The sequence below is a fragment of the Amblyraja radiata genome, chromosome 5 (genome assembly GCF_010909765.2).
Source record: "Amblyraja radiata isolate CabotCenter1 chromosome 5, sAmbRad1.1.pri, whole genome shotgun sequence".
NCBI lineage: Eukaryota > Metazoa > Chordata > Chondrichthyes > Rajiformes > Rajidae > Amblyraja > Amblyraja radiata.
The window spans coordinates 9,181,489-9,209,347 of NC_045960.1; the positions used below are offsets into that span (position 1 = coordinate 9,181,489).

The 27,859-nt window shown below is 46.4% G+C and overlaps 1 protein-coding gene across 1 annotated transcript in view; it reads left to right on the top strand.

Moving 5' to 3' along the window:
- The window catches only part of kif6 (kinesin family member 6), a 548,981-nt gene that overhangs the window by 239,127 nt on the left and 281,995 nt on the right, over positions 1-27,859 (top strand). The window contains exons 11-13 of the mRNA XM_033020572.1: positions 13,540-13,645; positions 15,093-15,234; positions 22,648-22,863. Coding sequence (XP_032876463.1) covers positions 13,540-13,645; positions 15,093-15,234; positions 22,648-22,863 — 464 coding nt within the window. The remainder of the gene's footprint in view (positions 1-13,539; positions 13,646-15,092; positions 15,235-22,647; positions 22,864-27,859) is intronic.

The window sequence follows — 27,859 nt, forward strand, 5'->3', positions numbered from 1 at the left end:
CCGAAGGGACAGACTCTCAAAGGGAGGTGGAGAGAGAGAGAGGGGGGAAGGAGACAGGGAGACATTGGGGAGAGAGAGAGGGGGGTGAGAGGAGAGAGAGGGAAGAGACAGAGGGGGGTGAATGGAGAGAGAGAAGAGGGAGAGGGGAAAGAGGTAGGAGAGAAAGGGGGGGAGAGTGAGGTGGGAGGGGGGGGGGGAGAGAGGGACGAGAGGGTGGAGAGGGTAGGAGAGAATGGGAGAGAGAGGTGGAAGAGAGAGGGGTGGTAAAAGAGAGATGGAGAGAGGGGGAAGGAGAGAAACGGGGGAAAGAGAGAGAGATGGAGGGGCAAAGAGAAAGAGGAGATAGAGAGAGGAGAAAGAGAGAGGGGAGAGAGAGCCAGGGGGAGAGTGAGGTGGGAGGGAGATATGGGGGAGAGAGAGGGAGAGAGGGGGGAGAGTGGGGAGAGGGAGAGAGGGGGAGATAGAGAGGGATGGAGAAAGAGAGAGAGAGGGGGCAGAGAGAGGGGGACGCGAGGGGGAGAGAGAGGGGGAGGGAGAGAAGAGGGGGAGAGAGAGAAGAAAGAGGGTGGGGAAAGAGAGGGGAGAGAGAGTTAGGGGAAAGAGAGGGGAGAGAGAGAGAGGGGACGAGAGAGAGGGGGGACAGTGAGGTGGGACGGGGGAGAGTGAGGTGGGACGGAGAGAGGGGGAAGAGAGAGAGAGGGGGGAGAGAGATGTGAGAGAGGGGGGAGAGGAGAGAGAGGGGGGAGAGAGAGGGAGGGACAGAGGGGGGAGAGAGAGGGGGGAGAGAGTGGGGAGAGAGAGGGGGAGAGAGAAGAGAGAGGGAAGGGGAGATAGTGAGGGGGGAGACAGGGGAGAGAGAGGGGTGAGAGGAGAGACAGAGAGGGAGAGAGGAGAGAAAGAGGGGAAGAGAGATGGAGGGGAGAGAGAGGGGGGTTGAGAGGAGAGAGAGTGCATCCTGGAGGACAACCAGTGGCTGCTGGAAGTAAGTACCAAGCACTGGGTAGAAACGGTGGAAGATTGTGGACTTCAAATGTGGGTGGTTGGAGAAAGCATCCTGCTTGCCTGCTAGATTTTCACTTACTGTAACTGCAAGAAAAATGTTCCCGATGTTGGGGGCGTTCAGAACCATGGGTCACAGTTTAAGAATAAAGGGGGGGCAGTTAGGACTGAGATGAGAACAAACTTTCTTCACGCAGAGAGTTGTGAATCTGTGGAATTCTCTGCCACAGAAGGCAGTGCAGGCCAATTCACTGGATGTTTTCAAGAGAGAGTTACATTTAATTCTTGGGGCTAACGACATCAAGGGATATGGGGAAAAAACAGGAAAGAGGTACTGATTTTAGATGAATAGCCATGATCATATTGAATGGCAGTGCTGGCTCGAAGGGCCGATGGCCTATTCCTGCACCTATTTTCTATGTTTCTATGCTTGAGTATATGGCAATAAAACTCGATCACTTGATTTTGAATCATTCATGCATGGTGGAGATATAATGTAGTCATAGAGTGATACAGTGTGAAAACAGGCCCTTCGGTGCAACTTGCCCACACCCGCCAACATGTCCCAGCTACACTACCTGCTTTTGGTCCATACCTCCAAACCTGTCCTATCCATGTAGCAGTCTAACTTTTTCTTAAATGTTGGGATGGTCCCTGCCTCAACTACCTCCTCTGGCAGCTTGTTCCATACACCGATCACCCTTTGTGTGGATAAAGTTACCCCTTAAAAAGTTACCTCTTAAAAATACTTCATACAAAAAACATTGAAATCATACTTCTACAGTGCACTAAAACATGATTTTAATACATCAAATTTCAAAAAGTTCCTACCCTTGGAGGGGGGGACACCCTTCTTCCACACCCTATCCCCACTCGGTTGCTCCACTCCCTCACCGGGTACCCCCAAGGCCAGTGGTTAGTGATCGCACAGCCTCCCCTCTTTCAAAAACGCTCCAATCCAATTTAAAGCATATATATTGTATTCAAGTGTAAGTTAAAAGACTCGCTGCAGTATGCACCATATTGCACAATTCCAATGGGGGGGAGGGGGAGTAGGGTGTCCCCCTCCCATTGGAATTGCTCACATCCGCCAACATGTCCCAGCTATGCTACCTGCTTTTGGTCCATACCTCCAAACCTGCCCTATCCATGTAGCAGTCTAACTTTTTCTTAAATGTTGGGGTTCAAAAACGCTCCAAGCCAAACCCTCCTCTCCCCCCCCCCCTCCCCGGTCGCTATGCTCCCTCGGGCTTGGTCTCTCGCAATTTCTCACTCCCAACTCTCACCCAATGTTGGCAGCCCTGGAATGGCCTAATTCTACTCCTATCACATGACCTTTTAGCTGATGCCCTCTACTTGTTGCAGCTTGAGGAAAAATGTGGCTCTTCAGCTTATCTCTGTCCATCAAGGTGTTACATACCTCTGTAAGGTCACATCTCATCCTCGTATGTTTCAGGGAAAAAGACCCAGCACCAACCTAAGGACACGTGCACCTGAAATTCTGTGACTCATTAGAATCCCATAAGACACAACGTCAACTTATTACCCCTTTTTGGGTAAGCCAGACTTTTGAAGGGTAATTGACCTGAAATACCTACAGATGAGCAATTAGAGCATTTATTAATTTTTATGATATTTGGGAAAACCTGTGTATTAGGTTCCATTAAAAATTAAATAACGTGTGCAATTTATTGAGCTCAGTGGAGCATTAGGGCACTTTGAAAATAACCTGATTAATCAGCTGTAGACAAAAGTGCTGGAGAAACTCAGCGGGTGAGTCAGCATCTATGGAGAGAAGGAATAGGCAATGTTTCGGGTCGAGACCCTTCATCAGACTGATGGGGGGGGAGCGGGACAAAGAAAGGAGGAGGCGGGGACAGTAGGCTATGGGTGAGCTGGGAAGGGGAGGGGAAAGAGGGAGAAAGCAAGGACTACCTGAAATTGGAGAAGTCAATGTTCATACCGCTGGGGTGTAAACTACCCAAGTGAAATATGAGATGCTGCTCCTCCAGTTTGCACTGGGCCTCACTCTGGCCATGGAGGAGGCCCAGGACAGAAAGTTCGGATTCATATTGGGAGGGGGAGTTGAAGTGATGAGCCACCGGGAGATCAGGTTGGTTATTGCGAACTGAGCGGAGGTGTTGGGCAAAGCGATCGCCAAGCCTGCGCTTGGTATTAATAATTGCAAATTGTCTGTAGTGTGTAGGATAGTGTTAAGGGCCTGTCCTACTTAGGTGATTTTTTAGGCGACTACCAGCAACTAGGCTGTCACCGCATGGTCGCCGGGGTGCCGCCTGTATGGTCATGAGTAGTCCCCTCAGTCATACAAAGAGTCGTAGCATCTTTCTGGTCGCCGCTGGATTTTCAACATGTTCAAAAATTTTCGCCGACAGTCGGCGACCATGTAGCTTGTCTTCTCCTGATGTAGGTGCTGTCATAGGTTGTCGCCAGGATGGCGTAGGTTGTCGCCAGGTGACGTAGGTTGACGCTGGCGCTGGTTTTGGTGAATTCCATTGTCGTAGTCGCCGGCAGTCACCTAGAAAATTGCCTGTGGGACAGACCCATTAGTGTACGGAGATCGCTGATCAGGGCGGACTCGGTGGGCCGAAGGACCTGTTGGCACACTGTAACTATAAAATAAACTAAACTAAATTTAAAAGACATTTGGACAAGTACATGGATAGAAAAGGTTTAGTGGGATATGGGCCAAATGTGGACAGGTGGGACCATGCGTAGATGGGGCATCTTGGTCAGCATGCGACAAGCTAAGTTGAAGGGCCTGTTTCCCTGCTCTGTGACTCTATGACTCTCTATATAACCTAAAGTGAAACAATATCTTACGCAATTGTGAATGCAGTTTTCTGCATTTTCTCTGAAGAGCAACTGACTCGTTGTTATGATGTTATGAGTTCTTCTCCCGCCTCATCCATTTTCCTTCATTGAAGTCAAATCAGATCAAGTTTATTGTCCCACAGACAATTATGAAATGAATTGTCCCACAGGGATGAAATGAAAATCTTGCTTGCTTAGTTTAGTTTAAAGATACGGCATGGAAACAGGCCCTTCGGCCCACCGAGTCCGCACCGACCAGCGATCCCTGCACATTAACACTATCTTACACACGTTAGGGACAACTTTTTTACATTTATACCAAGCCAATTAACTTACAAACCTGTGCGTCTTTGGACTGTGGGAGGAAACCTGAGCACCCTTGAAAACCACTCGGTGGAAAGATCCGGTAGAAAACCCACGCGGCCACGGGGAGAACGTACTAACTCGCTGCAGGCAGCAACCCTAGTCAGGATGGAACCTGGGTCTCTGGCACTGCAAGCGCTGTAATAGGCAGCAACTCTACCGCTGCGCTACTGTGACTGCCCACAGCAGCATCACAGGCGCATCAACTCAGACAATGCACGTTAACAAAAACTATGTACCGGTAGATGCAATTAGACAAGTACGTGGCATTTTTGTGTATGCTGCTGCACCTGCTGAGTTTCTCCAGCATTTTTGTGTACCTTCGATTTTCCAGCATCTGCAGTTCCTTAAACACGTTGTCTACTCCACTGCGAAATCTCCTCAAGGTGCATATGCCTACTTTGAAGAAGTTCTCCTCCTCTCCCCGGAGACAGTTTCACAACCTCCTCTCTAACTGCTCCCCCTCTGTGATCCCCCCTGCCCTCCAACTCTACGACCACATCCTTACCCAGACTAGCCTCCCCTTCCTCAGCCCTCGGGCTGTCTCCTCCCATCCCTCGGCCCCCGGGTTCCTCCTCCTCCTTTTTCCTTTCTTCTCCCCGCCACCGCCCATCAGTCTGAAGAAGGGTTTTGGCCCAAAGCGTTGCCTATTTCCTTCACTCCATAGATGCTGCCTCACCCGCTGAGTTTCTCCAGCACTTTTGTCAACCTTCGATTTTCCAGCATCTGCAGTTCCTTCTTGGACAAGTGATAGGAGGTTACAGATGAGGGTGTTTTGATTGTCGGATTTTTTTGTTGATAAGCTCTTTAACAAAAGATTCCACAGAGTTGTTTCAATGTCGGTGCCAAACCCTTTGCCAAGTTAAAATAATCCCTTCTGCTTGCGTGTGATGCAAATCACTCCATTCCCTGCACAACACTGGCTCAGCGGTAGAGTTGCTGCCTCACAGCGCCAGAGACCCGGGTTCCATCCTGACTACGGGTGCTGTCTGTGCGGCGTTTGTATGTTCTCCCCATGACCTGCGTGGGTTTTCTCTGAGATCTTTGCTTTCTTCCAACACTCCAAAGACATACCTGTTGGTAGATTATGAATGTAAAATTGTCCCTAGTGTGTGTAGGATAGTGTTAATGTGCGCGATTGCTGGTTGGTGCGGGTTCCGTGGGCCGATGTGCCAGCTTCCGTGCTGTATCTCTAAACTAAACTAAACTGTAATAAACCACGTGCCTATCTAATAGCCTCTTAAACGCCGCTGTCGCAGTTGCCTCCACCACCACCTGGCAGTGACCTCCTTTAAACATTGCCCTTGCTCACCTTAAAGCTATGCTCTCTAGCCTTTGACATTTCCACACTGGGAAAACGGTTCTGATTCTCTACTCTATCTATGCCTGAACAGGATATTTTTTCTGTAAACTGGACCATTAATTAAATTTTCTGCGAATGCTTACCGCACATTAATGAAAGGGAATGAATCTTCACTGATGCCGCACCTTCAGATATGAAGATCATTTGTAATTGGGAAATTCACCAAAATGACCCAGGCTGAGATGCAGCAAAGTGATTAGCAAATGGTAAATACAATAGTTGCTGCCAGGTTCGAGATGGTGATTCAAACACACAGATGCATCTCACATGCCATTGAATCCCCCCTCCCCCTCGCTTTCCCTCCCCTTGTCCCCCTTCCTCCACTAAACGTTGGCCAACCAGTTTAGTTTAGTTCAGAGATACAGCGCGGAAACGGATCCTTCTGCCCAGCGATCCCCGCACATTGACACTAGGGACACCTACATCAAGCCAATTAACCTACAAACCTGCACGTCTTTGGGAGTATGGGAAGAAACCGAAAATCTCGGAGAAAACCCACGCAAGTCACGGGGAGAACGTACAAACTCCGTACAGACAGCACCCGCAGTCAGAATTGAACCCGGGTCTCTGGCGCTGCAAGGCAGCAACTCTACCGCTGCGGCACCGTGCCGTGCAGTGTCCCTCTTGGGATTACATCATCCCGAGCCAACAATCAGCCTATCAGGGAACCATCCTGCCTGAGGTCATCTATTGCTGGCCCTGATTTGTCTTGGTCTTTTCTTGTTTCCAGTCCAACCCCCCACAATCAGTCTGAAGAAGGGTCCCAACCAGAAACGTCACCCATCCATCTTCTCCAGAAATGCTGCCTGACCCGCTGAGTTACTTCAGTCTGAAAAGGGTCCTGACCCAAAACGTCACCTCTCCATGTACACCAGAGATGCTGCCTGACCCACTGCGTTACTCCAGCACTTTGTGTCTATCTTTGCCAATTAGACAGTTTGTTTGTATTCACTGAAGAAGGAAATGACCCCATTCAGATGTGATTAGTTTTATATAATTTAGAGATAAACCGCGGAAACAGGCCCTTTGGCCCACCGAGTCCGTGTCGACCAGCGATCCCCGTTCACTAATGCCCCTGTCCCACTTAGGAAACCTGAACGGAAAACTCTGGAGACTTTGCGCCCCACCCAAGGTTTCCGTGAGGTTCCCGGAGGTTTTTGTCAGTCTCCTTACCTGCTTCCACTACCTGCAACCTCTGGCAACAACCTGCAACCTCCAGGAACCGCACGGAAACCTTGGGTGGGGCGCAAAGTCTCCAGAGGATTCCGTTCAGGTTTCCTAAGTGGGACAGGGGCATAACACTATACCACACATGCACTCGGGACAATTTACAATTATACCAAAGCCAATTAATCTACAAACCTGTACGTCTTTGGAGTGTGGGAAGAAACCGGAGCACTAGGAGAAAACCCACGCAGGTCTTGGGGAGAACATGCAAACCCCGTGCATTCAGCACCCGTGGTCAAGATTGAACCTGGATCCCTGCCGCTGTCAGGCCATAGCTCCACCGCTGTGCCACCGTGACAGAATTTTCCGACTTGGACCCAGCACTGAGCATCTTGAATCCTACAAGGCACCCGGGACAATTTCCCTCATCTTTAGATTTTCACTCTCAAATAATCAAATAGAACAAGTTTTCCGACAACCTTAGGCTGTGCACGCCATACGCAAGAAGACGAAGAAGACTCTCAAAATCAAAACCTTCACCAAAATGCATTCAGCTCTGTGCTGGACTTGGCAACAGGAGTGAAACAGAACATGAAATGTTCCTTTTGTATTGACAGTGTTATATTATACCTGACTCGAGCCCTGACAACTTGCCAGAATCCTGGAACTGGTTCAACGAAATAGGACAGGAAACCAGGAAATCACTGAGTAAAAGGGAACCACTAAATATGCTGGAGCTGCCTGTTACAAAGAGGTTTTGCAAGGAAGAAAGAAAGCACTGCTTTGTTCAAGATTGAGACTGCAGCGATTTTTTTTCCCTTTACAAATTGTTTTCCCAGTTTGTTGATGCAACAGTTTAAAAGATTAAACAAAAACGTACACAAACGCACAGACTAGCATCCCACACAGTGTGCCTGTGACTGCACTAATTGCCTGCAAACAAAAGCAAGCTGTGTGTGTTGGAAAAATGCCACAACCTGCTTTTTGTTTCTGATAAGATTTGACTTGTGTAGATCGGAGCCGATAACATACTCTGTCCTGGCCAGCAGTGTTCAGTCTGGTCAATAGAACGGATTTTTTAAATGAATACCGAAAGGGTGTTTAAAACGGCACTTGCTGGCAAGGTTAAGTGACCTACCAAACCACGCGTAGATTTTATCCAATTTTTCAACATAAGTTAAGTGCAGAATACAGAATATGCGCAGGAACGGCACGGTGGCGCAGCGGTAGAGTTATGCCCCTGTCCCACTTAGGAAACCTGAACGGAAACCTCTGGAGACTTTGCGCCCCACCCAAGGTTTCCGTGCGGTTCCCGGAGGTTGCAGGTAGTGGAAGCAGGTAGGGAGACTGACAAAAACCTCCAGGAACCACACGGAAACCTTGGGTGGGGCACAAAGTCTCCAGAGGTTTCCGTTCAGGTTTTCTAAGTGGGACAGGGGAATTACAGCGCCAGAGACCCGGGTTCGATCCAGACTGCGGGTGCTGTCTGTATGAAGTGTGCACGTTCTCCCCGTGACCACGTGGGTTTTCTCCGGGTGCTCCGGTTTCCTCCCACACTCCAAAGACATACATGTTTCTTGGTTAATTGGCTTTGGTAAAATTGTAAATTGTCCCTAGTGTATATGGGATAATGCTAGTGTACTGGGATTGCTGGTCGGCGCAGACTCGGTGGGACCAAAGGGCCTGTTTCCACGCCGTAAACTGAACTCATCTAAAACGAAACTAAACTAAATAAGATGCAGAATATAGCATAAGAGGATTGTAGACACAAAATGCTGGAGTAACTCAGCAGGTTAGGCAATATCTCTGGAGAAAATGGATAGGTGATGTTTTGAGTCAGGATCCTTCTTCAGACCAAAGAAGGGTCCCGACTTGTAAGGTCAACTGTCCATGTTCTCCAGAGATGCTGCCTCACCCGCTGAGTTACTCCAGCATTTTATGTCTATCTTTGGTATAAACCCGCATCTATAGTTATTTGTTATTACGTAAGAAAATTGTCGATAGTTTTGTGCAACTCTAAATGCAAAAGGTAAAATATTACATACAGTGCCCTCCATAATGTTTGGGACAAAGACCTATCATTTATTTATTTGCCTCTGTACTCCACAATTTGAGATTTGTAATAGAAAAAAATGTGGTTAAAGTTCACATTGTGAGATTTTATTAAAGGGTATTTTTTATACATTTTGGTTACACCATGTAGAAATTACAGCTGTTTATACATATACGTGTCTCGTAAAATATCACCTAGCAATTTTATATTCATTAAGTACTAATAATGAGTTTTATGGAACTTAAAGATAGCCAGAATTCAAACACTGTCTACCTATAAATGAATGGAGAATGGTCTTCAACCTTATTTTATCATTCCTAAAATTATTTTGAATTTATCCAACATGGAATATAATTTCCATTACAGTCATGAAATCAAAGAATAATACAGCATGGAAATAGGCCATTTGGCCCAACTTGCCCATGTCGATCAATAGGCACCCTTCCATTTTAATCCAACCCCTGCACCTGGTCCATTGTGTTCAATGACTAAACAATTCAAATACTCACCGAGATAGTTCTGATGCATATAAACTGTTCTTTAGACTTCAGAGATACAGCGTGGAAACATGGCGTCACACTAACACTATCCTACACAGTAGGGACAACGTGTAGGATAGTGTTAGTGTACTATCGCGGGTGTTCTATTACATTGGCTTACCAAAGCCAATTAACCTACAAACCTGTACGTCCTTGGAGTGTGGGAGTAAACCGGAGCACCGGGAGAAAACCCACGCAGGTCACGGGGAGAACGTACAGACTCTACAGACAACACCCGTAGTCAGGACCGAACCTGGGTCTCCGGCGCTGTGAAGTAGCAACTCTACCGCTGTGCCACCGTTTTATGGCTTGATGAAATATAGCGATAGCTTATAGCTTGGGAAAAATTTGCCATAGTACTGAGAAGGTTCACCAGTCTGATTCCTGGAATGGCAGGACTTTCATATGAAGAAAGACTAGATAGACTTGGCTTGTACTCACTAGAATTTAGAAGATTGAGGGGGGATCTTATAGAAACTTACAAAATTCTTAAGGGGTTGAACAGGCTAGATGCAGGAAGATTGTTCCCGACGTTGGGGAAGTCCAGAACAAGGGGTCACAGTTTAAGGATAAGGGGGAAATCTTTTAGGTCCGAGATGAGAAAAACATTTTTCACACAGAAAGTGGTGAATCTGTGGAATTCTCTGCCACAGAAGGTAGTTGAGGCCAGTTCATTGGCTATATTTAAGAGGGAGTTAGATGTGGCCCTTGTGGCTAAAGGGATCAGGGGGTATGGAGAGAAGGCAGGTACAGGATAATGAGTTGGAACGTCTTCTTCTTTCGTGTGGCATGCACAGCTTAAAGTTGTAGGACAACTTGTTCTATTTGATCTTCTGTTTGTGCACGTCTAGTTGATTGCATTAGTCGAAACAGGGCGGACCACGTGAAGGTTGCAATCTTCCACCCCACTGAGTTGGATGATCAGCCATGATCATATTGAATGGCGGTGCAGGCTCGAATGACCGAATGGCCTACTCCTGCACCTATTTTCTATGTTTCTATGATAGGGGGAAACTTGAAGCAGCTCTGAAGAATCTTCAGTTAAAAAAAATAGGTCAATTGTTTAACGATTTCCAGAAAAAAATCTAGATGAGGCCTATGACACAAGGTGCCGCATTAGCTCAGCGGGTCAAGGAGCATCTTTGGATGATTTGGGCTGGCGACATTTCAGGACGAGACCCTTCATCAGACTGATTGTATTAAGGGGGAGAAAGCTGGAAAAGAGGTGGGGGGGGGGGCAGTGGGGGGGGGGGGGGGGGAGGGGGGGCGGTGGGGGTGGGGGGGGGGGGGGGGGGATCATACATTTACATATCCTATGCTTCTGTGTTGGATAGCAAGAGATGTGTTTCGCAGAACCTCAGAGGTCACATATGAGATAAGAAACAAAGTGCTGGAATAACTCAGCGGGTCAGGCAGCATCTCTGGAGAACACGGATCTGTTTATGTTTCCGGTCGGGACCCTTATTCACACTGATACAATTCTCATTTCAGCTCAATTCAGCATTCCCATTAATGTGCATTTACCTCAATCCTATTACTGACAGGTTTTAATGTTCTGGATAGAGTTATATTCTGCTGCTTGACTAAGAACACCATGTCGTGCAGGAAGTTCAGCTTCATGGAATTCAGCTTACTAAAAATATCTGCAATTAAGACAGAGCTGAGAGACATTTGAGGCAGTGACGGCTGGAGTTGAGGGGGGACCTCATAGAAACTTACCGAATTGTGAAAGGCCTGGAGAGAGTGAATGTGGAGAGGATGTTTCCACTAGTGGGAGAGTCTGGGGCCAGAGAGCACAGCCTCAGAATAAAAGGATGCTCCTTTAGAAAGGAGGTGAGGAGGAATTTCTTTAACCCGAGGGTGGTGAATCTGTGGAATTCATTGCCACGGACTGCTGAGGAGGCTAAGTCGTTGATAGATTCGATTAGTAAGAGTTATGGTGAGAAGGCAGGAGAATGGTCTTGAGAGGGAAAGATAATTGATTAGAGGAGTAGACTCAATGGGCCGAATGGCCTATTTCTGCTTCTATGACATGAACATGAGTTCAGAGACAGTTGGCCGTTTACGCGTCCTAGAGTAGAAAATCTCTCAACGTATTCGATGATTCAATTGTCTTCAAATGGAGTGACATCATTTGATCGTCAGTGGTTCATTGAATAAAAAGTTCTTGCTAAAAGAGATGTCATATTGTACAAACGCAACGTAATCTTTCATTAGGGGTTTTGGTTGACCACAGCTCATATGGATTAATGGTGTGCATCCGATCCTTGGAGGTGTGCAAGTGCTACATTTTGAACGATGATGTTGCAAGGGTTTCCAACTCCAGCACCACTGGTGTATTCATGAACAATTCTACTTGTGTCCAAAAGGAGAGGGAGGCGGCCTATAATTCTCAAAAATTCGGATGAATGTGTCATCTGGAAAGCATTACGTATGGAAAAGAACAAGGCACGGGGTGTACGGCGGCAGAGGGAATCTCCAGACGTGCGGGTTTATAGGTTAATCTTCCCTCTGTAAATTGCCTTTTGTATGTAGGGAGTGGATGCAAAAGTGGGATAACATGGGACTAGTGTGATCGGGTGATTGATGGTCGACATGGACTTGGTGGGCCGAAGGGCCTGTTTCCATGCTGTGCCTTTCAATCAGGGTGTCAGGAGAATGGGGTTAGGAGGAAGAGAGATAGATCAGCCATGATTAAACGGCGGAGTAGACTTGATGGGCCGAATGGCCCAATTCTGTTGCTATAACTCATGATCTCTCTACAGCTATGCTCCCGGTAGGGCCACCCATGGTGGTACGGTCGAGGGGGAGGTCTCTGACAAAGAGCAATCCAACCAAGACCTCAACGGTGGAACAGGCGGAGGATGATGGCTGACCTTAGTGGAGCGTCACAACGGCTGGGAAGGCGGATGAAGGCTGCAGCAGAAAAGGGTCTCCGATCGCCACTGTATCCTGACCTAGATCTGTCAAGGACCCCACGTGGGGTGGATGTCTGTGCACCAGTCTCCCCACGTTAAACAAAGTCACGCACAGGCATCCTCCATGAGAGGACAGTCATACTCGTTTCCAGTGACCGCTGACGATGATGATGACTTGTGATCTTATGAATCAATAATCAATTCAATGCTGTACAATTTAGCCGATCCCTTACCCCTGGTTTATGAGTCCTTCATTCCAGATCTCTTAGCCAGGAGAAACAACCCCTCTGCACCAAGCATGTTGCTCTGTAGCATTTTCTAAAGTTGTTTCAAAATGCCTCATTGTGTTTTCATTAGCTCTTTGTTCATTGTTAGCCATCTCAACCCTTGTTCTTAAGGCGCAGTGCTTTTAGTGGGTCAGTAGGACTAATGCTGCTTTTTGTTTGGAACCAAAGGCTCACGTGCGGAATAAACAATGAAACGCTAATGAAGATAATGGATCCATTAAATAAATTGCGCTGTGCAATTTTGATAATAAATGGGTCAGCTATTTAACAAAGACATTGAACAATTGACTCTGCCAGACAATACATGCAAAATGAACACTGCACAATATACTTGTGTCTTTCTGGTGATTATCTGATTTATGAATGACCGGTAATGCATGGTCATATTTTTACAGTTTTGGATAGTTTGATTTTATTCTAAATACTTTGCACACCTGGGGTTTTTCTTTGTGGGGGTAGTTCCCTTTCACGATGAATATCGACTCCTAACGTGGAAAACACAAGGTTTTGCTTTGCTGGCTACTAGCTGCTAAAAGATGTGCCTCTTCACCAATGACTTAGCGGCAGCTGTAAATGCTTACAGAACTTCTTTGCAGCACTAATCCAGGACAGGCAAGAGGTGAAGCTCGAACCGCTGTCAATCTGATGCATTTCTTTATTCTTATTCATATTCTTATGCCCGGCACGGTGGTGCAGCAGCGGTTGAGTTTCTGCCTTGCAGCGCCCGAGACCCGGGTTCGATCCCGACTATGGGCGCCGTCGGCACGGAGTTTGTACGTTCTCCCCGTGACCTGCGTTGGTTTTTTTCCCAAGATCTTCGATTGCCTCCCACGCTCCAAAGACGAACAGGGTTGTAGGTTAATTGACTTGGTATCAATGTAAATTGGCCCTAGTGTGTGTAGGATAATTAGCGGGGATCACTGGTCGGTACAGACACTGTGGGCTGAAGGGCCTGTTCCCGTACTGTATCTCTAATCTTAACTAAACTAAATCTCTTTATTTTCCCCCCATGCAAAAGGTTGTTGGAGCTAGTCACCGGTTTCCTGGAGGACACAGATGCTGAGGCTTCGTTGGAGATTGGACCTGACATGCGGAAGATTCAACACTGCTTCCAGCTACTAAAGGTCAGCGTTCAAGGGCTTTAAATTGCATCCGCTCTCCACAGCACATGATAATTTAATCGAACGGCGCGCTCACACATAACAATGTACTTTTGGGCCTCGGCGGCGAGCTGCTGCTGATGCACAAAGACGTGATTACCGAAGATAGATGCAAAAAGCTGGAGTAAGTCAGCGGGTCAGACAGCAGCTCTGGGGAGAAGGAATAGATAACGTTTGGATCAAGACCCTTCTTCAGACTGAGAACCAGGGGAAAGGGAGACGAAAGACACAGATGGTGATACAGTGAGATATTTGAACAAACAAATGAAAGACATGCAAAAAAGTAACGATGATATCTTATCTTGCATTATTTGTTTTGCATATTGTTACTTTTTTGCATAGCTTTTATTCATTGGTTCTAATATGTCTCTAGGTCACCATTGTACCTCGCATTTCCCTTTCCCCTCACTCTCAGTCTGAAGAAGGGTCTTGTCCCATAGAAACATAGAGCATAGAAATATATCAAAATAGGTGCAGCAGTAGGCCATACGCCCCTTCCAGCCAGCACCACCTCCATTTAATATGATCATGGCTGATCGTCTAAAATCAGTACCCCGTTCCTGCTTATTCCCCATATCCCTTGATTCCTTTAGCTGTAAGAGCTAAATCTAAATCTAAATCTAATCGAAACGTCACCTATTCCTTCGCTCCAGAGATGCTGCCTGTCCCGCTGAGTTACTCCAGCCTTTTGTTTCTATCTTCGGTTTAAACCAGCATCTGCATTTCCTTCCCACACAGGACGTGACTACATTGGAGAGGGTGCAGAGGAGAATCAGCTGTAAGCAGCGACTGGAGGTGTCGGGTCTGTTTTCATGGAGTCAGAGTGTCATAGATTCATACAGCACGTTCCTCGACCCAACTCGTCCATGCAGACCAAATCGCCCCGTCTAAGCTAGTCCCATTTGCCCTTATTTTTCAATACGGTGGCGCAGCGGTAGAGTTGCTGCCTCACAGAGCCAGAGACCTGGGTTCGATCCAGACTATGGGTGCTGTCTGTACGCAGTTTGCACATTCTCCCTGTGACCATGTGGGTTTCCTTCGGGTGCTCCGGTTTCCACCCACATTCCAAGGACGTGCAGGTTTGTAGGTTAATTGGCTTCAGTAGTGTGTAGGATAGAACTAGTGCATGGGTGGTTGCTGGTCAGAGGACCCGGTGGGCTGAAGGGCTTGTTTCCACGCTGTATCTCTGAACTAAACGAAGCTGAATTTTTGTCATGTGGTAATGTTTCCTGGCCACCAACTTTCACTAATCCAATCCTATTAGGGGAGAAGCCAGTTAAATTCCAACTCATAAATGTCTGGAAAGCAGTAAAATATTTGGAATCATTTCTGAATGGAAAGTGGTAAGTTAATCTTTGAAAAAAATGATTGCATTATCAGAATATTTACGCACTCAACTTCCTTCTACCAGGGTTTAGTGAAAGAGACGCAACAATGTAAACCTGGCTTGCAAATGGACAATGGAGTCTCATCCCCTGATACCAATGGAGATGGTGACAGTAATGCAGAGACGAGACTAAGAGAATTATTGCAGCAACGAGATAATGAGATCAGTATCCTTTTTTACCTTTGGATTCATCTGCCTGAACTTGGGGGTGGGAGATTGCAACCTTCACGTGGTCCGCCCTGTTTCGACAAATGCAATCAACCTGGTGTGCACAGTCAGACAAGATCAAATAGAACAAGTTGTCCTACAACTTTAGGCTGTGCACGCCATCTCCCAAGAAGAAGTTCTGTCTGAACTAATTGTTATTTTAGGTCTTTTTAAACTTCAACACTTTATCTGCGTGGGTTTTCTCCGAGATCTTCAGTTTCCTCCTGCACTCCAAAGACGTACAGGGTTGTAAGTTAATTGTCTTGGTAAATGTAAAAATTGTCCCTAGTGGGTGTAGAATAGTGTTAATGTGCGGGGGTCGCTGGTCGGAGCGGATCCGGTGGGCCGAAGGGCCTGTTTCTGCGCTGTATCTCTAAACTTCCTTCTTGGTGGCATCGTCCAAAGCCGTAAGGGCGGTACCAGAGAACCAGGTTCGATTCTGACCTTAGGTGCTGTATCTGTGGAGTTTGCACGTTCCCCCTGTGACCTCGCGGATTTCCTCCGGGTTCCCTCCCACATCGGTGTGGACTCGGTGAGTCTTTTGCTGTATTTTTAATCAATCAAAAAGGGCGCCTTCTATACAGTTACTCTGCTGCACCATCACTTGAGACTACATAACTGTCTGTATTAAACGTGCAGTACATGTTGGGGGTTATATGCTACTTCAGAACCTGTTCCATAAACTTCAAGTGGTGGACTCCACTTTCCCTGACTCTGTTTTCCGGCAATAAGCTGTAACTTTATATCCTCAGGGGCCAAGGAAAGAGCGTTCACGTCGCGGCCCTGTTTCAACCAATCTTTCCACCACCACGCACAAGAAGCACAAGAAGCGCAAGACAGACACCATTGTGCAGATGCCAAGAAGTGTGTTCAGCTCTGGCTGAACAACTTCTAATCTTGTGTGTGGACTCGATAAGAAGAAGAAGATCCTCAGGTCCAAGTTTATCCTGATTTTCTTCTTGCGAATATTTTGCACATGAGCCTATAAATTTATCCCTGGTCTTGGTTACTTGCTGTGGGTGGGAAGGAACTGCAGATGCTGGTTAAAACCAAAGATAGACACAAAATGGCGGAGGAACTCAGCGGGACAGGCAGCATATCTGGAGATAAGGTATGGGTGAAGTTTCGGAAGAAGCTTCCTGGCCCGCTAAGTTACTCCAGCATTTTGTGTCTATCTTTGGTTTTAACCAGCATCTGCAGTTCCTTCCCACCCACAGCAAGTAACCAAGTCTTTCTTCAGAAGATGAGTCTGGACCCAAAATATCACCCATTCCTTCTCTCCAGAGATGCTGCCTGTCCCACTGAGTTACTCCAAGTTTTGGCGTCCATCTTGCTTACTTGCTAGGTTGATTCCACTCATGCATAATTGCCTTGGCCTCTTCGACCCTAAACCAGTTATAATAATAATAATAATAATACATTTTATTTATGGGTGCCTTTCAAGAGTCTCAAGGACACCTTACAACATTTAGCAAATAGAGTAAAAACATGTAAGCGGAATAAAATAAATAGTAAAGACATCACCAGTACACAGATTAAAGACAGAATTCAATCCAAAGACAAAAATCAAAAACACAATATGAAGAGAGAGCAGCGGCAGCTAAAGCGCGCCAGCGTACACTCGCCCTTCCGGCAGCCATCTTGGACACAGAATAAAGTAATAATTTACACACAAAAAAACATCCCCCCACAATGGTTACCACTGTGGGGGAAGGCACAGTGTCCAGTCCCCATCCCCAGTTCTCCCATAGTCAGGCCTATTGAAGCCTCCACAGTTGCCTCTACGGAGGCCCGATGTTCCTGGCCGTTCTCGCCGAGTGGTGTTGCTCCGGCGTCGGGAGAGTCCTCACAGCGGCTGGGACGGCTGGAACGGCCGATTCCCTACCGGAGTCCGTGGCTTCCGAAGCCGACAGGGCCGCGTCGGTTGGTGCTCCGAGGCTCCCGATGTTAAAGTCGGCGCCGCCGCCCGCGGCTGGCCGCTCCACAGTCCCGCAGCTCGACGGTGTTGATCACGGCGGTCTCAGCATACCGGAGCTCCAGCGCGGCGATCCAGCGCGGCGACTCAGGCAAGGCATCGCCCGATCCGCTCCGCGATAGCGCTCCAGCGCTGTGCCGCCACAGAAGCTGAAGGTGCTGGGCGGTCCCCGCCAGGAAAACGCCGCTCCACTTCTGCTGGTAGGCCGCAAGGACGGGTCGACGGTGCAGCTCGGGGAAAAAGCTGCCTCACCGACCAGGTATGGACCTAGAAAATAGTTTCCCCCTTCCCCCCCACATAAAAAAGTCCAATTCCCCAACAAACATGGGACAAAATTCACTAAAAACTAATAAAAAAGTGAATTGAAACGGACAGCTGCTGGCTAGCTCCTCCCAGTTATGGTGCTCATCATTAGGGCTGCATGTTCCTTTAGCGATACATCCGACCTTCGATCACCCGTTCACACTAATTCTATGGTACCCCACTTGCTCACTCTTTACAAACTATGGGCAATTTTACAGAGGTCAATTAACCTACAAACTTGCATGCCGTCGAGGATGTGGGAGGAAACCAGAGCACCCGGAGGAAAACCTTTAGATTTTAGAGATACATTGCAGAAACAGGCCCCTTCGGCTTACCGATTGGGAAGAATGCGCAAATTCCACTTTAATAAAAGCACCCGAGGTCAGGATCGAACCAGGGTGTCTGGCGCCCTGGAGCATCGGCTCTACCAAGTGTGCCACGATGCCGCCTCTTTGTCATCATCTTTATCTTCACACCATTGCTCACAATTGCCTGATTTCACTGCCAGTCAAGGCCTTATCTCCACTTGGTTCTAACGAGCTTTCTCATTTTCAGTTTGCGCAAACTCCACCATGTTCATGTGTAGGAAGGAACTGCAGATGCTGGTTTACACCAAAGATAGACACAAAATGCTGGAGTAATTCCGCAGGACAGGCAGCATCTCTGGACAAGTGTCTCGACCCGAAACATCACCTATTCCTATTCTCCAGAGATGCTGCCTGACCCGCTAAGTTACTCCAGCACTTTGTGTCTATAAGATAAATGAATTAACGGTGCAATTAAGTATATATAGTTATGATATCGTGGCCATTACGGAGACATGGCTGCAAGGGGATCAGGACTGGGAGTTAAATATAGAGGGGTACTCGACAATTAGAAAAGATAGACAGGAAAGAAAGGGAGGAGGGGTGGCCCTTTTAATAAGGGAGGGAATAACGGCAATAGAGAGGAAGGATATTGCGTTGAAGGATCAGGATAGTGAAACAGCTTGGGTACAGATAGAGAATAACAAGGGGAAAAAAACACTAGTGGGTGTAATTTATAGACCTCCAAATAGCTGTGACGCTGTTAGTCAGAACATAAATCTGCAAATAGTTGACGCATGTAAAAAGGGAACTGCTGTAATCATGGGGGACTTCAATTTTCATATTAATTGGGCAAACCAAACTGGGCAGGGTAGACTAGAGGAAGAGTTTATAGAATGTATTAGAGACGGGTTCCTAGAACAGTATGTCACAGAACCGACAAGGGGGGAGGCAATCTTGGATCTGGTCCTGTGTAATGAAGCAGGATTAATTAAAAATGTCATAGTTAGGGACTCGTTGGGAACAAGTGACCACAATATGGTCGAATTCCATATTCAAATAGAAGGGGAGCAGGTTGAAACTCAGGCTAGGGTGCTTAGTCTAAATTAGGGGGATTATGAAGGTATGAGGACTGAGCTGATCAAAGTTGACTGGGATAGCAGACTCAAGAATAAGACGGTACATGAGCAGTGGTGTACGTTTAAGGATCTACTGTATAACCTTCAAGAAAAATTTATTCCTATGAAGAAAAAAAGGGGTAAGGGTAAGAACAGTCAGCCATGGCTCAGTAAAACTATAAAGGATAGTATTCGGCTGAAGGCAAGGGCATATAAGGTAGCCAGAGATAGTGGGAGGGTAGAGGATTGGGAAGCATTTAAAGGTCAGCAAAAAATAACTAAGAGATTAATTAAGACGGGGAAAATAGACTATGAAAGGAATTTAGCGAACAACATAAAAACTAATAGTAAGAGTTTTTATAGCTATATAAAAAGAAAAAGGGTGGCTAAGGTGAACGTTGGTCCATTGGAGGGTGAGACTGGAGAGTTGTTGGTGGGGAACATGGAAATGGCAAAGGCATTAAACGAGTATTTTGTATCAGTCTTCACCATAGAAGACACAAAAAATATTCCAACGCTGGATAAACGGGGCGGTAGGAATGGAGGAGCTAAATACTATTAAGATCACCAAGGAGGTGGTATTAGGGAAATTAATGAGACTGAAGGAGGATAAATCCCCTGGGCCTGATGGATTACATCCAAGGGTCTTGAGGGAGATAGCGGTGGGGATTGTGGATGCATTGGTGATAATTTTCCAAAACTCCCTGGAGGCAGGAACGGTCCCAGTGGATTGGAAAATGGCCAATGTAACACCTATATTTAAAAAAGGAAGTAAACAGAAGGCGGGTAACTATAGACCGGTTAGTCTAACATCGGTGGTGGGTAAAATGTTAGAGACAATTATTAAAGAAACACTAACGGGGCACTTGGATAAACATGACTTCATCGGACAGAACCAGCATGGTTTTGTGAAGGGGAAGTCCTGTTTAACGAATCTGCTCGAATTCTTTGAGGAAGTAACAACCCGGGTGGATAAAGGGGAACCGGTGGATGTGGTATACTTGGACTTCCAAAAGGCTTTTGACAAGGTGCCACATAAGAGACTATTGCTAAAAATAAAAAATTATGGGATTGGGGGTAATATATTAGCATGGGTAGAGGATTGGCTAACAAATAGGAAGCAGAGAGTGGGGATAAATGGTTCATACTCGGGATGGCAACCGGTAACTAGCGGGGTTCCGCAAGGGTCGGTGCTGGGACCCCAGTTGTTTACAATTTATATAAATGATTTGGAGGAGGGAACCAAGTGTAATATATCAAAATTTGAGGACGATACAAAAATGGGAGGAAAAGTAGGGGATGAGGAGGATAGGAAGAGTCTGCAAAAGGATATAGATAAGCTAGGTGAGTGGGCAACAACTTGGCAGATGAAATTTAATACTAATAAATGTGAAGTCATTCACTTTGGGAAAAAAAATGATAGGGCAAGTTATTTTCTAAATGAGGAGGAGCTGCGTTGTAATGCAACGCAAAGGGATCTAGGGGTAGTAGTACATGAATCACTAAAAGTTAGTATGCAGGTGCAGCAAGCAATCAGGAAGGCCAATGGAGTTTTGGCCTTTATTGCTAGGGGGATTGAGTATAAAAACACGGAGGTCTTGCTGCAGCTGTACACAGTATTAGTGAGACCACATTTGGAATACTGTGTACAGTTCTGGGGTCCATACTTAAGAAAGGATGTACTAGCCCTGGAGGCAGTGCAGCGAAGGTTTACAAGATTAATTCCTGCAATGAGGGGATTGACATATGAGGAAAGGTTAAGTAGGCTGGAACTCTACTCTTTGGAGTTTAGAAGAATGAGAGGCGATCTCATTGAAACATATAAGATCGTGAGGGGCCTTGATCGGGTGGATGCACCGAGGATGTTCCCAATGATCGGGGAAACTAGAACTAGGGGACATAGTTGCAGAATAAGGGGGGGCTCTTTTAAAACTGAGATGAGGAAGAACTTCTTCACCCAGAGGGTGGTTAATTTATGGAATTCACTGCCCCAGGGAGCAGTGGAAGCAGAAACGTTAAATATATTTAAGTCTAAAATAGATGGTTTTTTAGCTGCCAAGGGGATAAGGGGCTACGGGGAGAGGGCAGGGATATGGACCTAGGTATGGTTAGTATAGTAAGACCTGAGTGATCTCCTGGACAAGTGTCGATCGCCTGGATTGGGGTCGGAGAGGAATTTCCCGGATTTTTTTCCCGAATTGGACCTGGGTTTTTATCCGGTTTTTTGCCTCCCCCAGGAGATCACGCGGTTCTTGGGGTGGAGAGGGGTGATAGCGGTATAAAGGGGAGGGTAGTGTCTTGTGTTCTGTGTCTTGTGTCTACTGTTTGTGGGTAAGTGTGTCTGTTTAGTGTTCAGCCATGAGCGAATGGCGGTGCGGGCTCGACGGACCTGGTGGTCTACTCTCGCACCTACTTTCTATGTTTCTATGTTTCTATGTTTCTATCTTCCATCATGTTTATTTTCAACTCCAATGTTGTCAAACACCAACCTACCAACTCACCCCCCCGACTTCCCATAACTACATATCCGCCAATGCATTGAATTCAACTTCAAATTTAAGGGCAGCACGGTTGCGCAGCAGTAGAGTTGCTGCCTTACAGCACTTGCAACCCCAGTGACCCAGGTTCGATCCCGACTACGGGTGCTGTCTGTACGGAGTTTTACGTTCTCCCCGTGACCTGCATGGGTTTTCTCCGAGATCTTCGGTTTCCTCCCACACTCGAAAGACGTACAGGTTTGTAGGTTAATTGGCTTGGTATAAGTGTAAATTGTCCCTAGTGTGTGTTAATGTGCGGGGATCGCTGGTCGGTGCGGACTCGGTGGGCCGACGGGCTTGTTTCCGCACTGTATCTCTAAACTAAACGAAACTACACTAAATTGTACGACCAAATGTTTTATCTGCATGGAAAACACAATGTGCTGGAAGAACGACGATGAGAGCGCTCGCCGGAAGCATTACTAAAGATCCTCTGGACATTATCCATTGCCCTATACTCATCGTCATTCCCTCGAAACACTCAGATCAATTCTCTGTGATGTGCGTTACCCCCCCCCCCCCCCCCCCCCCCATGCTGACTATCCATAAGTCTGTTCAGTCTTCCAGCGAGCTGTTTAAGTGTTCCATCACTCTACCACTGTTGATGGTATCCAAGTGACGTTCCCACTTACTATGGGTATTTTCTTCAGTCTGAAGAAGGGTCTTGACCCGAAACGTCACCCATTCCTTCTCTCCAGAGATGCTGCCTGTCCCGCTGAGTTACTCCAGCATTTTGTGTCTACCTTCGATTTAAACCAGCTTCGGCAGTTCTTTCCCTCCCACAAACTATGTTGTCTGCATATTTCTCCTTTCTTCTTCCCCACTCTCTTTATGTGAGAGAAATGATATCTGCAATTTCTTTCATTCCACAATCTTAAAGTCTCATAAAATAGCGATTAAGCCTCCGTCAATTTCCAATCCAGTTTCCCTTAATATATTCAGGTTCCTCTGGTTTCTGTGCCATTGCCATTTTCTTACTTAAATTAAATACATGAATTTTCTTCCCATGACGTATTGTTAAGTTCTCTTGTACTGATGGCGTTTCCGGACCTGCGGAGATGTACACAGGGTAGTTATTTAAAATTGCATTTCCTTATAACTTCACGGCTAATTCTCCTTGAATAGACTCCTTAGATATTCTAGTGAACATGCTAAAGAAAGAGAAGAAGAGGGTACAAGATGCCGTCAGCCAAATAAACTCGGACAACCGTATGAACATGCCCCCCTCTAGCGCCCAGTCCTTCAAGGAAAGCAATGCCGGCCGCCAGTCTAAATCCTTTTCTGAAGTAATATCTATGAGCAACACAAGCACCTCCGGATCCGAGTCAACCTTCGTTTGCAGCAGACTAGGTACGTACCTTCACATTTTCCTGCCTTTGTTGAAACAATTGACGTTGACTCCATTTTGATATTCATTCTTCCCAATTTCCACATGGCAAATTGACTGAACCGCAACGGTAATATTTTGTGGTATCTCATTGGTGGTATCTCATTGGTGGTATTCTCATTGGAGGTATTCTCATTGGTGTGTGCCTAATCTGAATATGGCAACGTAAGCCTTTGAGAGGGCTTGACAAATGCTGGTTAATGCTTGCCCTGGATGGGACATCGGAAGCAGGAAGCCAATATATTGATGTGAAGCTGTGGCTACAACACTGAGACGAGGAGGGATTCTTGTCACGGACAATTGCAACCATTGGAATTGTCTACCCTAGAGACGTGTGGAAATAAAATCGTTAGTTGAGAGATAGATGAGAAAAACATTTTCACACAAAGAGGGATGAGAAAAACATTTTTCACACAGAGAGTGGTGAATCTGTGGAATTCTCTGCCACAGAAGGTAGTTGAGGCCAGTTCATAGGCTATATTTAAGAGGGAGTAGATGTAGCCTTTGTGGCTAAAGGGATCAGGGGGTATGGAGAGAAGGCAGGTACAGGATACTGAGTTGGATGATCAGCCATGATCACATTGAATGGCGGTGCAGGCTCGAAGGGCCGAATGGCCTACTCCTGCACCTATTTTCTATGTTTCCATGTTTCTATGTTTCTATGATACAGCGTGGAAACAGGCCCTTCGGCCCACTGATTCCGCACTGACCAGCGTTCCCCGCACATTCGCACTATGCTACACACACTAGGGACAATTTATACATAAACCAAGCGAATTAACCTACAAGCCTGTACGTCTTTGGAGTGTGGGAGGAAACAGATGATCTCGGAGAAATCCCATGCAGTCACGGGGAGAAGGTACAAACTCTGTGCAGACAGCACCCGTAGTCGGGATGGAACCCGGGTCTCCGGCGTTGCAACTCTACCGCTACGCCTCCATGGCCGCGACACATTGTACTGTGTAGACTGAGATAATCATTGGAGATTCAAAGATGATGAAGTTGGACAGCGTGGATTTAAGGCCAAAGATGAGTGAAACTGTTCCCTACTGCCAGGCAGGCTTGAGAAGCTGCAGTGCCTACACCACTCCGAATTGTTAAGCTCCACCTTACATTCTAGAGGCGTGAAATTCACTCAGTATAATGCTGAGGATCAGAGTAACATGCAGAGAATCCTGTTCAAAAACTGGTGTAAGGCAGCAACTCTACCGTTGCGCCACCGTGCCGCCCCTGGAGGTATTGCTCCTCCAGTTTGCGTGTGGCCTCATCCAGGCATTGGAGGAGGCCCAGGACAGAAAGGTTGGCGTGGTTACAAACCTGAGCTGTTGTTCCATGCAATGCATTTGTGCATGAAACCGGTGAATATCACAAAGTGGTGATTCTGTGATTAATTTCTCATACTTTTTATTTGGTATGAAAAAGGTCACTGGTTTACTCACACACAAAGTCTCAATAAATAACACATCAGTCCAGTCTTACTTGGTTGTAATTTTGGACAAAGGTCAAGAGTGAGATCAAGGGAATCTTTGATGCACTAGTGAAACTCAAACTAAGTGACATTTCAGATTGGGATCTTTCTTCAGACTGACCCAGAGATGCTGCCTGATCCACTGTGTTAATCGAGCGCTTTGTATCTCCTTATCTAAACCAGCATCTGTGGCAATCACGGTGGCGCAGCTGTAGAGTTGCTGCCTGACAGCGCTTGCAAAGCCGGAGACCCGGGTTCGATCCCGACTACGGGTGCTGTCTGTACGGAGATTGCACTTTCTCCCTGTGACCTGCACGGGTTTTATCCGGGTGCTCCATTTCCTCCAACACTCCAAAGACGTGCGGGTTTGTAGGTTTATTGGATTCTGTAAAAGCGTCCATGGTTTGTGTTGGATACTAATAGTGTACGGGTGATCGCTGGTCGGTGTGGACATGGTGGGCCAAAGGGCCGCTTTCTATACTGTGAGATTCTCTGAGATCTTCGGTTTCCTCCCACACTCCAAAGATGTACAGGTATGTAGGTTAATTGGCTTGGTATAAATGTAAATTGTCCCTTGTGCACGTAGGATGGTGTTAATGTGTGGGGATCGCTGGTTGGTGCGGACTCGGTGGGCCACACACTCTAGGCACAATTTATACTTATACCAAGCCTATATCAAAAGATGCTGCCTGTCCCGCTGAATTGCTCCAGCACTTTGTGTCTGTCTTTGGTATAAACCAATATCTGCAGTTCCTTCGAACACAAAAATAGTTAATAGTAGATGGCACACTAGAAAATGACAGTATGTTAGCGCCGTAACAGCCATATGATAAAATAAAAATATGTTGATGCTCATTTGAAACTCATTGAGTTGGACCTCATTGAAACTTACCGAATAGTGAAAGGCCTGGATAGAGTGGATGTGGAGAGGATGTTTTCTAGTGGAAGAGTCTAGGACCAGAGGCCATGGCCTCAGAGTAGAAGGACGTACCTTTAGAAAGGAGATGAGGAAGAATTTATTTTGTTAGTGGGTGGTGAATCTGTGGAATTCATTGCCACAGAACGCTGTGGAGGCGAAGTCAATTGATAGATTCTTAATTACATAGAAACATAGAAATTAGGTGCAGGAGTAGGCCATTCGGCCCTTCGAGCCTGCACCGCCATTCAATATGATCATGGCTGATCATCCAACTCAGTATCCTGTACCTGCCTTCTCTCCATACCCTCTGATCCCCTTAGCCACAAGGGCCACATCTAACTCCCTCTTAAATATAGCCAATGAACTGGCCTCGACTAACCTCTGTGGCAGAGAGTTCCAGAGATTCACCACTCTGTGTGAAAAAAGTTCTTCTCATCTCGGTTTTAAAGGATTTCCCCCTTATCCTTAAGCTGTGACCCCTTGTCCTGGACTTCCCCAACATTGAGAGCAATCTTCCTGCATCTAGCCTGTCCAACCCCTTAAGAATTTTATAAGTTTCTATAAGATCCCCTCTCAATCTCCTAAATTCTAGAGAGTATAAACCAAGTCTATCCAGTCTTTCTTCATAAGACAGTCCTGACATCCCAGGAATCAGTCTGGTGAACCTTCTCTGCACTCCCTCTATGGCAATAATGTCCTTCCTCAGATTTGGAGACCAAAACTGTATGCAATACTCCAGGTGTGGTCTCACCAAGACCCTGTACAACTGCAGTAGAACCTCCCTGCTCCTATACTAAAATCCTTTTGCTATGAAAGCTAACATACCATTCGCTTTCTTCACTGCCTGCTGCACCTGCATGCCTACTTTCAATGACTGGTGTACCATGACACCCAGATCTCGCTGCATCTCCCCTTTTCCTAGTCGGCCACCATTTAGATAATAGTCTGCTTTCCTGTTTTTGCCACCAAAATGGATAACCTCACATTTATCCACATTATACTGCATCTGCCAAACATTTGCCCACTCACCCAGCCTATCCAAGTCACCTTGCAGTCTCCTAGCATCCTCCTCACAGCTAACACTGCCCCCCAGCTTAGTGTCATCCGCAAACTTGGAGATATTGTCTTCAATTCCCTCATCCAGATCATTAATATATATTGTAAATAGCTGGGGTCCCAGCACTGAGCCTTGCGGTACCCCATATGTATGGGCGTTAGGGGTTATGGGGCGAAGGCAGGAGAATGGGGTTGAGAGAGAAAGATAGATCAACTATGATTGAATGGCGGAGTAGACTTGATGCGCTGAATGGCTTAATTCTGCTCCTTCAACTTATCAATATTATTGTGTAGGAAGGAACTGCAGATGCTGATTTAAACCGAAGATATACACAAAATGTTGAAGTAACTCAGTGGGACAGGCAGCATCTCGGGAGAGGAGGAATGGGTGACATTTAAGGGTCTCGACCGGAAACGTCACCCATTCTTTCTCTCCAGAGATACTGCCTGATCTGCTGAGTTACTCCAGCATTTTGTGTCTATCTTATGAATATTATTAAGTGAACTGGACGACAGATGGCACAATGGGCTAAGTGTTCGGCTGGCAACCGGAAGGTAGCTGGTTCGAATCCCGCTTGGAGTGCATACTGTCGTTGTGTCCTTGGGCAAGACACTTCACCCACCTTTGCCTGTGTGTGTCCTTGGGCAAGACACTTCACCCACCTTTGCCTGTGTGTGTCCTTGGGCAAGACACTTCACCCACCTTTGCCTGTGTGTGTGAATGTAATTATGTGAAGCACTTTGGGGTCAATGCAAGTTGACTAAAAATGTGCTATATAAATAAAGAAAGAAATTAAATTAAATTAAGTGCTAATGGTCAAATGAAGTTTTCCATGGAGGAAATAGCAAACTGTCTCAAGAAAGAAAATATAGTTGCATAAAAATAATTAGATACAGAGATAACTAACGTGAATGTTACACCATGTTCTTTTCCTGTTCCTCAACGTTTGATGGCCGTTCACAAGTCTCCAAGACTTGGACATCTCGTGCGGAAGAGTTTATGGTGCATGGGTCAGATTTATACTTGGTCAACATACAAAAGGCACAGACTGTTCGGTATTCTCCAGATTCCTGTTTCCCAACTGCAACGTTGGTATTTGCAGTCTAAACAAACGTGCAGCTGAATCGGACAGCTTCTGCCATCCTGGGTGTGTTTCACAGACCCTGATCCTTGAACCCAGCCTGTACGAAGTTTACTCTGGCAAACAAATGCTTCCTGTGAATGTTATACCAATTAATCTTTTCATGCCATGTTCCAACGTGCAGGCACTCTGAAGCCCAGCTAATGAAATAACTGATGTTAGCAGTGCAGTAGACAGAATCATTCCACCGCCTCTGTATCTGAGTTTGAGTTTTGTTTATTCTCACGTGTACCGAGGTACAGTGAAAAACTTTCTTGTTGCGTGCTAACCAGTCTGCGGAAAGACAATACATGATTACAATCGAGCCGCCCACAGTGTACAGTGTAAAGGGACTAACGTGAATAACGTTTAGTACAAGGTAAAGTCCGATCAAA